Source organism: Phyllostomus discolor, chromosome X (assembly GCF_004126475.2).
Source record: "Phyllostomus discolor isolate MPI-MPIP mPhyDis1 chromosome X, mPhyDis1.pri.v3, whole genome shotgun sequence".
Classification (NCBI taxonomy): Eukaryota; Metazoa; Chordata; class Mammalia; order Chiroptera; family Phyllostomidae; genus Phyllostomus; species Phyllostomus discolor.
The window spans coordinates 93,437,872-93,448,937 of NC_050198.1; the positions used below are offsets into that span (position 1 = coordinate 93,437,872).

At 36.0% G+C, this 11,066-nt stretch overlaps 1 protein-coding gene across 1 annotated transcript; it reads right to left on the bottom strand.

Moving 5' to 3' along the window:
* Positions 1 to 484: 484 nt before the first annotated feature.
* Positions 485 to 3,445, bottom strand: ZCCHC13 (zinc finger CCHC-type containing 13). Its single transcript, XM_036016663.1, has one exon. It carries the CDS (start codon positions 1,824 to 1,826, stop codon positions 1,311 to 1,313), a length of 516 nt encoding a protein of 171 aa, XP_035872556.1. The 5' UTR covers positions 1,827 to 3,445; the 3' UTR covers positions 485 to 1,310.
* Between the last annotated feature and the right edge of the window lie 7,621 nt (positions 3,446 to 11,066).

Genomic DNA, 11,066 nt, shown 5'->3' on the forward strand with positions numbered 1-11,066 from the left:
TCTATTACACTCAAAGTTTGATTGTCATCATTGTTATTTTCTAAGCCATTTTTCGTTGCAATTTAAATTTTTCTCTTGACACAATAGTTACCTCCCCCCAACTCAGGTTTTATTTACAATTTAAAGTGCCTTCTATATTTTATACAACTTTAGTTGTCTTTCAGATACAATTCTTAAAAGTAGATTTCAGCATCTAAAACTGAACATTTTCATATCTGTGAAACACATTTTTCAGAAACTCCTAAATATAAATATGTTGTATCTGTGAAAATGTGTATTTTTGAAATTACTGAAGACCCAATCTATGTTTAATCTTAATGTTTATGCTTATATTCTTATTTTTCTTCTTTTTAAAATTTTATTTAAATTGCTGTTGCAGTACAATTTTCTATCTTTTACTCCCATCCCAACCCACCCACCCAACCCTCCCATCCTCCCTCCCATTTCCACCCTACACTGATATTCTTAGATTTTGAAAACCATATAAGTTCAAACTTTGCCATCAATATCTTTATGCTCAGAATTTGCTGCTAAGGTTTTCTTTGTTTAGCTGTTTTTTTTTCTCATTCCTCTCTTTAAGCCTTTTAAATACATTATACAGATCTTTTCTGATTTATTTTCATTAAACTATACACTCTATGCAGGACCAGATAGAGGTGTCTTTTAATGTGATTTAAAAGGTAATGAAGTAAAATGATTCAAAGCAATCAATACATAATAAAGTTACTTTGTCCAGGCCATAGTCATTTCTAGTATCAGCTTTATTTACGCAATGAATCTCTGAGGGAATGTCACCTCCTCAGGGTACCATGTGTAGCTAAAACAGAATCATGTGTGCCCCACCCCCCCACCAACATACACAGTCTTTATCCTTTTGCTTGGTGTTCTTTTTCTCTGTAGCAATTTATCTTCATCTGACACAGTACATATTTCGTTTGTTAATGGATTCTAGGTCTGTGTTCTCAAACTTGCTCTGATTTATTTACTGATGTATCCTTAACTCCTCCAGTAGTAGCTGGCACACTTTAGGTCTTAATTGGAGCTTAAATAAAAATACTCCAAAGAACCTAGAAATTACCTTGGGCTCCAAATGGCTATTTAATAAGTGGATTTACTAGTGGTACAGAAACACATTGATTATAAGACATCTACAAGTCCGATATTTTTTCTAGCCCTTTCCTCCTTTAACATGATAATTAAAGCTACCTGGCTTAGGAGTAACTTCTATCAACCTTCCATCATTGAAGATGTTTCAGAGAGAATAATACAATTATCAGTGAGCAAAAGGCGGGGGCACGGAAAGAAAAAAGTTAATCGGTAGCTTCAGTGGGGCATTCCGCGGCTAAATGACCGTACTCCCCACAGCAGTAGCACTTGACCTCCTTTATCTTGGTGCAGTTGATGGCCACATGGCCGGTTTCGCCACACCGGTAGCACTTGATTTGTGGGCAGTCTTTCTGAATGTGACCCTGTTCACCACAAGTGTAGCACTTTTGCTCTTCTGGATGGTCACAGTCACGAGCAAGATGGCCTGGTCTGCCACAAGTGTAACAGCACAGTTCTCTCACGTGCTTAGGCTTGGCACAGTCTTTGGCAATGTGACCACTTTTCCCACAGTTGTAGCAGATGTCCTCGAGGAAGTCACAGTCCCTAGCATGATGACCAGACTCACCACAGCGGTAACAGAAGTCAGTTAGGGTGGTGGAACTGCACTGAGAACCTCTGCCACGGCCTCTAGCTCTGCGCCCTCGAGCTTGTCCTCCTCTACGGCATCCCTGGGCCCCGTAGCCAGAGTGTCCACAGCTGAAGTATTCCTTACTGCTCATGGCTGCAGTGAGATCTTCTAGTGAGCCAGTGCACCACTGCCCCGGAGGCCCTGCCGCAGCTCCCCTTGGTGTAGCTTAGAAAGGAGTAGCTGTTTTTCTCCAGGAGACTCCAGGACGTCACACTAGGTTTACGTATAGCGCCATTCATGCGTCACTGCCATTCCAACTGCCATTCCTTCCTGACTTTCTAACTGTCCTTGAACCCAAACCGTGGAAGTGGTGTTTTCCGTTTTTTAAAAATAAAACCTTGAGTCATTAACTTTGAACTCGATTCCTTCCCTGTTCAGAAAATGTGCCCTGTAGGATTTATTATAATTAAGACTTAGGCTTTCTTTGTGGTCTACTTAGTAGATGACCAGTTTTTATGTATGTGCTATGGACATAGGAAAAATATATGTGAGATGTATCTAATCCAGTAAATGAAAGAAACAAATTACAACAAATAACCTATTTTTTGTTTTGAAAAATAAAATACACTAACCACTGGAAGACAATAGCGGGAGATAGCCGACATACTCAAAATATCCAAATCAATAAAATTTATTTATGAAAAATAAATAAAATACAAATGTCCATAAAATATGAGATACATTAGAGGAAAAAATCTGTAAAATGTCACAGGGGGGAGATTTACTCATAGGTTACCCCCTTTTATTGCAGTAATTTTAGTTTCCAACATAATCACCACCATTTAAGTTATAAAACAATACAATTAAAGTATTCAGTATAAAGAACACACTATTTCTTGGGAAATAAATTACAAAAACATAAGTTACATATTGGACATATTTCCTTTCTATTTTCCCAATTGTTTATATCTTACATAAACCTCATAAAGATTTATGGGTGTGTTGTTCATTTATATAGATAAATAAGTATGGAAAGCTAGACACTGAAAAATCAAGACAAGCTATTTGAGACATATGATTGAATATGATTTTTTTCCTTCTCTGTACTTTACAATTTTTGAAATGTTTTGGGGTTGTGTAATCTTAAAAATTCACAATAAATATTTGTATTTAAGTTATTAGTTAACTATATGATTTGTATATAAATTTATTCAGACAGCCAGTACAAATATATTTGGTAAAATACAGACATAAGAATATTGCATATAGTAGTTGGTCTTTATTTTCAATATCACTTGATTGGTATATGGAACTGGTTTCATAAATGCAACCACAAAGAAAAACATTTTCAAAAATTAAAGTTTAAGGCCAAAGAATATGAGTAGTTGCCACTGACAGAGTGATGAAATGAGTTTTATTCCTAAACAATTAAATGATGCTGCACAAATGATTTCAAATGCCAAAAATTCTCTCTATGGTTCAAATTTTGATATATGCTTATTAAAATAACCTTATTAATTGTTATGTTTGAATCTTCCTTTACATTTATATTTTTATTAAAGTAATACATGCCTATAATATATAAAGCATTGTTTTTTCAAGCAGCTTTTCAAAATTATATTTTATTTATTTATTTTTATAGAGAGGGACAGAGAGAGAGGAAGAGAGGAAGAGAAACATCAATGTGTAAGAGATACATAGATAGGTTGCTCTCACACGTCCCCAATTGGGGACCTGGCTCACAACCCAGGCATGTGCCCTGAATGGGAATTGAACCAGCGACCTTTTTGGTTCGCAGGCCAGTGCTCAATCCACTAAGCCACACCAGCCAGGGCTCAGGCAGCTTTAATTGAGACAAGAAGACACATTTTACATCCGCCTCTATATGTGTATGTGTATATATATATATATATATATATATGTAAATGACTTTAAGAAAAAAGAGTTATCCTTAATGTGTACAATGCATTTTGATGTCTCTATTCCTGTTGTAAAAAATGCTGGTGGTGACCCATTATATTGATTTCTCAGTTCAGTAAATAATTGTAACTCAATTTGAAACACACAGAATGACCATTTAGCCCTACAAAATCTTTTAGTCCACCTCAAGCATTTTCATAATTTAAGTTCTCCACTGCACCCCCCACCCATCCTTTCACCTTTCTCCTAATACTGGTTAGGTCAATATCCAACATTTACATAGCTATAGCTATGTAAATGCTATTCATGTCTAAGCCATGAATACGTTTATCACTTTTCATTACCTGAATAGCTTTTTGTTTCCTGAAGTTAGTTACTGTCATTCTTCATTTATTAGTTTCTCATATACTTATCTCAACTCTATTTCATAGATCTATATGGCTATCCTTATACCAGTTCCAGTCTTCACTATTGTAACTTCATATTTTCTTTTGAAATTAGGAAGAGTGAGGTCTCCAACTTTGCTCTTCTTTTCCAAAAATGTTGTGACTATTCTGAGGCCCTTGCATTTCCACATGAATTTTAGTATCAGCATGTCAATTTCTTCAACAAAGGCAACTGAGATTTTGATATACAGGGTCCAGCACAAATAATGCCTTTTTATTATAAAATCTTTTATTACAAAATCATAAGCATGTAATTCTGCAATATAACAATATCACACTCAAGCACACCATATGGCATTTTAGGTGAAATGTTCAAATTAAAACTATAAATTATTATTACGTATTATTACCCTACCAACCACATTCAAGCAGGAGTTACTTCTGCCAGATCCTGTATAGTGTGGAGATCAATTTGAGGAGTATTCTTTCAACAATATATTTCTTAAAGATTTTATTTATTTATTTTCATTTTATTTTTTTCTTTTTAAGATATTTTATTTATTTATTTTTAGAAAGAGAAGAAGGGGAGGAGAAAAAGTGGAAGAGAAACATCAATGTATGGTTGCTTCTCATGCGCCCCTTACTGGGGACCTGGCCCACAACTCAGGCATGTGCCCTGACTGTGAATCGAACTGGTGACCCTTTGGTTCACAGGCCAGCACTCAATCCACTGAGCTACATCAGCCAGGACAATTTATTTATTTTTAGAGAGGGGAAGTGAAGAAGAAAGAGAGGGAGTGAAACATCAGTATGTGGTTGCCTCTCACACGACCCCTACCAGGGACCTGGCCCACAACCCAGTCATGTGCCCTGACTGGAAATCAAACCAGCAACCCTTTGGTTCTCAGGCCGGCACTCCATCTACTGAGCCACACAAGCTAGGGCTCTATACTGTTTCTAATCCACAATTAGGAGTCTACAGATGCAGAGGATTAACTGTGTGCATTGATCTATGCCACTTTACATAGATGATTTGAGCATCCACAGATTTTTGTGACCATAGGGGTCCTGGAACCAATTCTCCATGGATACTGAGGAACAAGTAAGATTTGGGGGAGTCAAAATTATTCTGTTTATATGGTATATTTCATTGATTTTTAAATGTTCATTTAACACTATATTCCTGCGATAAATACCATTTGATCGAGGTGCATAGTCCTTTTTATATGCCACTGGATTTGGTTTCTAGCATTTTGTTGAGGATTTTTACATCTATATTGAAAAAGAATATTGATCTATAGGGGTTTTTTTTTTCCTTGTGTTATCTCTGTCTGGTTGTCATTTCAAGGTAATCCTGACTTCAAAGAATGACTTTGGAGATCTTCCCACCTCTTCTATGTTTTGGAATAGTTGGTGAAAAATTGATACTATTTCTCCTTTAAATGTTTGGAAGACTTCACTAGTAACACCATCTCTGCCTGGACTTTTCTTACAGAAAGTGTTTAAATTACTTAGCCTCTTTACTTGTAATAGGTCTGTTCTGATTTCATGTTTCTTCTTGAAACAGTTTTGGCCATTTGTGTCTCTCTGGTACTTTGTCTATTCCATCTAATTTATTTAATTTATTGCTATGTAACTGTTCATAGTATTCCCTTATACTCCTTTTAATTCTGTAAAGTCAGTAGTAATGTACTCTATTTCCTGATTTTAGGAATTTGGGTCTTTTCTTTTTTTGGTCAGTACAGCTAAAGGGTTTTTTTTTTCACCTCCAATTTATCTGATCTTTTCACAGAATCAACTTTTGGTTTTGTTGATTTTCTCTATTGTTTTTCTATTATATGTTTTATTTATTTTTACTTTAATTTTTATTACTTCCTCCCTTCTGCTTGCCTTCAGCTTAGTTTGTTCTTGTTTTTTTCAGTTTCCTAAGGTAGAGAATTACATTATGGATTTGAGATCTTTCTTCCTTTATAATATAGGTGTTTACAGGTATTAATTTCCCTCTGAGCACTAACTTAGCTGTTGCCCATAAATTCTGAAATATTGTGTTTTCTTTTTTATTTATCTCAAAGTATTTTCTATTTTTTCTTGTGACTGCTTTTCGATCAATTGCTTATTTGGGAGTGTAATGCTTAATTTCCACATATGCATTAATTTCCCAAATTTCTTTTTGTTGTTAATTTTTTATTTCATTCCATTGTGATTAGAGAACATATTGTGTATAATTTTAGTCATTTTACATTTAGTTAGGCTTTTTTTATGGCCTAGCATATGGTCTTTCTTGGAGAGTGTTCCATGAGTGCTTAAGAAGAATGTTTATTTTGTTGCCATCCATTGAAGGATTTTCTATATACATCAATTATATCCATTTGGTTGGTCATGTTGTTACAGTTTTCTATATCATTGCTGATTTTCTACTTTTACTAAAAGTACTTTTTCTATCCATTACTAAAGAAGGTATTCAAGTCACCAATTATTATTGTTGGATTATCTTTTATCTATTCCATTTTCTCAGTTTTTTCCATGTATATTGAGGCTTTTTTGTTAGATATACATATATACCTACATATTTAAACATATATATATTTATAACTGTTACAGTTTTTTGATGAATCAAAACTTTTATAATTATAAAATATTTTAACCCTTTAAATATTTCTCAGAGGTGTCATATTTTTATCTCATTACTCTTCTAAAGTAGGCCTATGTCATCTCTTGAGTAAGCACATTTTTCTAAAATGCAAAGCTGACCATACCACGCCCTTACTTGAATTCTTTCTCTTCAATAATTACTAGATAAACCCTGTTAAGCCCAAGAGAGAAAGTAATCTTCCCGAAATCAAATTAAGACAGTGACAGAGCTTAGACTATATTCTAGGTTTCTCAACTTCTGGTTGAATACTCCCTTTACTATATGTACCACTGAGCTGGGTACTCTGGATTGGCCCATACAATCTTCACTTAATTCTCCTCTTGTTTGAAAAATTAGAAAGTCAAAAATTCCACTTGTTTTGCTCCCTTGCATCCATAGTTCTGGAGGCAAAACAGGATCCATCAATTACCATCAACTCTTCAAGATTTAGAAGGTAAATGTAACATCTTCCAGCCACATTTTGCCTGTTTTGGCTGGCAAGTGAGTTATGAAGACTTGAAACACAAATAAAATAACATTTTGGTGTTCATTCACCAGCTTTGCATGCCAATAATCAATTATGGCAGAGACAGCAGCAGCAGTGGTTTTTTATTTTGACTTTTGATTTCCTGGATCACAGCCTCTGAAGTGTATTTTTGAATGGATGAATCTAGTTGTAGCCTCAGAGATAGTAGCAACACTGTTGGTCAGTTCTATATTCTTCTGGGTGATATTCCTTGAGACTTAGCCTACATATTACTCCTTTCCCTCCAAGTAGTTTGTAAGCATCTAATTTTCTATATTAAATTCCTTCCTACATCTAAAATTTGGGTGGGTTTTCTGCTTTTTTAATGAACCCTGATTGATAGAAACATCTCTGAAATTATAATTATGACCTCTTTAAAATCACACACATTCTCTTCAATGCCACCTTTTTGCTTTATAACAAGGCATCTCTATCGCCTATACACAACAGTGGTTCCATTCTACACCTTAATGTAACTTGTCATCCAACCCCTCCCCCCCCCCCACTCCATCTGGGGTCAATACATGACTCTCCCAGCAATCATGATGAGGGCTGGCCTGGGGGCCCCTGGTCAGAAGGAATGTGTATTGCTTTGGAAATGGATTATAATTCCCTCCTTATCTTGTTTTGGGATCACTTTCTTATCCTGTGACTGTTTCCTGGGCTTTTCTGTTTGTATGTACACACTGAGGTAATATAGTTTAGTGTCATGTGTAGGACATGTGCCTCTTTTGTATGGGACTCCTTATAACGAGACAGACTGCAGGGGGTGTGGTCTCTCTGGCACTGACCTGCCACCCTTGGTGTACTCCCCTATAATGTGAGTAATAAATGGCATGTCCATATCTGGTAGTCATCGGGTTTTGTTTTGTTTTGTTTTGTTTTGTTTTGTTTTGTTTTGTTTTTGGAATATCATGAACACTTAAGCAGCTCCCAGGTTTTGGGGCTCCTGTGCTACAACTGTCCCCCACCCCCAGCCAGGGGCTGAATTCTTCTTAAGAGGTCATTCTCTGCATAATTTATCAAGGAGTCAGTAATCAGATCAATCTTGTTTCTTTGCCTACTAGCCAAAGTGTTCATATATTCAAACTTATAAACTTTCAGAAATGAAATAAAGGCCCTAATTAACATGAGTTTGTTACTATACCATTTTTCCAGTCTCTGTTTTCCCATTGGAGGAGGTGTGGGAGTCCTCAAAGTCACAAAGAACAGACCAGTTCTTTTTCTGCCAAAATAGACTAGTACCATCATAGAAAAATTATTGGACTCTAAGAAGACAAGGGTACTTCTTACTTCCTGAGTTGTTTTACATCTTTGTAATGGTAGCTTTTGCAGAGTTAAGGCCAGTCCCATGCCAGATTTAGTCCATGTACAATTTGGCAAAGCAAAGCTGTATTGAAGGGACGGATAGAGTATTTTTTCTTTTACTGTTTGTCCAAAAAGTAGTCAACACCTCAACCTCTCAATTCAGAGTATTCAAATGTTTCTGGAAATTCTCTGTGTTAGTCAAGATTCTTCATAGAAATAGAATCAACATAAGATTATATATATGTGGGTTAGCAGGCTGGAGGCCCAGGGAAGAATCAGAGCTATAGTTCAATTCCAAATACTGTCAGGCTGAGAACCCAGGGAAGAGCTGATGTTCAAGTCTAAAGGTTTTCTGCTGTCAGAATTCTCTGTTGGTGTGGGAAGTTAGTCTTTTGTCCTAGTCATACTTTCATCTGATGAATGAGGTCCATCCATAGTAAGGAGAGCAATCTGCTTTACTCAAAATTTACCCATCTAAGTGTTAAAGTTATCCAAAAACACCCCACAGAATCACCCAGAATAATATTTGACCACATATCTAGGCACCATGGCCCAACCAAGTTGGCACACAAAATTAACCATCACACCCTCTAAAAAGGTTCATTCTCCTAAGAAATGTATAGGATAGGGGAAAAGAGGGAAATAGAGCCTCAGAATGTTATCCCAAGATTGGTAGATACAGTAGGGGTCCTGAAATTTCTCCTTTCCTTCTCCCAAGGAAGTGCTTATGAACTGGGAAGTTCAAATAAGTAGGCTTAAGATCCTAAGTATTTTATTGGGTTCAAGATTTACAAGCTCTTTCTTGAATTTCTTTTCAGATGGGAGCATAGTACATTAAGAAAGTTTTGTCAAAAGGAAGAGAAGTGGAAAGAGCAAGTAACTCCATCTACAAGAATTATTATATGCTAACCTCAACTTTATAATGCTTAAAAAATGGAATACTATCCATTTATTAAAATGATAAAGATGATAATAAGGAACATGGAAAAATAATTAAAACAACACATTATTACACTTATAAAATAGTTCACATTAAACCATTGCATATTGAAACAAAAATTGAAATAACACACCCTGGCTGGCATAGCTCAGTGGATTGAGCGCGGGCTGGGAACCAAAGTGTCCCAGGTTCGATTCTCAGCCAGGGTACATTCCTGGATTGCAGGCCATAACCCCCAGCAACCGCACATTGATGTTTCTCTCTCTCTCTCTCTCTCTATCTCCCTCCCTTCCCTCTCTAAAATAAATAAATAAAATCTTTTTTAAAAAAGAAATAACACAAAGATATGCTGATGGACATGAGGTATCTTCTTGGGGTAGTGAAAAATTCTAAAATTGTGGTGATGGTTGTACAACTCTGTGAATATTCTAAAATCCATTGCATTTCACATTTGAAGTTGGTGAATTGTATGACATGTGAATTATATCTCTATAAAACCATTATAATAGAAAAAAAATACAAAGTAAAAGCATTTGTTATAATGGTGTTGTATTCTGGGTAAATGTCCTCTCCTTTTAATAAATGATTCTTTTAATTTAGGAAAGAGGTTCTTTGTACCACTATAACGTCAGACATTTCTATTTATCTTTTTTCTTTCTGAAATTTTACATTGTTATATAACCTTTTTGTGCATATTATGTAAAAAACACAAGCTTCCATTATTTTACTCAACAATACTAATATGACATCATTAACAAGTTAATTAGAGAGGACGATGATGTACATATACTATGGGTCTCCAGATTTATTGATTTGTGGGTCTCAGTTTCTGACACTGGCAAACTGGCTTTCTTAGAAAGCAAGAAGAACCAGCTTCCAAAACAAAGCATCATAAAGAGAACCAAGTATTACCTTGTATTCTCTTCTCCTCACATCCAAAGAGGAATTCAACATCCTGTTGAATAAGTGAGGCCACTCCTCTTGAAATTACTATGTGAATATCTCAAAGAAGACAGAAATAAGCCTTGTATCTAGCAGTGGAGGACAGTGAAGAGTAATTTTAATGTCCAGACAATATCAGGGTTGTGAAGAGAAAGTAAAAGGTATTGCATATTGCTACTTGCTCCAAATTGATTGAACACCCTTGCCTGTTTTTTGTGTGTGTGTGTGCAAGGGGTGTTTTAGTGTCCTGTCTGTGGATCTTCTTCATGGGTTCATCATCAAGAGTTCTCTTTGCCTAAATATAACCAGAGGCATTGAAATTAAGAACAAACTGACAGTAACCAGAGGGGAGGTGAGAGGGGATATTGGAGGGATTTGGGAGAAGGGCCATCAAGGAAATGTATAAAGGACACATGGACAAAGCCAAAAGGGGGGTAGGATAGAGGGTGGAAGGTGGGGATGGCTGGGGTTGAGGGGAGTGGTTGAGGGGAAATGGAGACAACTGTATTTGAACAACAATTTTTTTTTTTTTTTTAAGGAGAGTTCTCTTTGCCTGACATTAGCTGGTGCAGCCCAGCTTGAGAGCTGCTTTGGGGAAGATTATGATATAATATCTTTTAAATTTTTATTTTACAGTTTGCAACATCAAGCACGCAAGAGAGCAGTAAGAGGTCCTGTTGGCCTGCGGACTGGCATGGGAAACCAAGAATGGAAGGGTAAGCCAGTAAGTATATCAA

Excerpts from the sequence above, each read along its gene's own strand:
- ZCCHC13 (XM_036016663.1), bottom strand. The coding sequence starts at position 1,826 with ATGAGCAGTAAGGAATACTTCAGCTGTGGACACTCTGGCTACGGGGCC.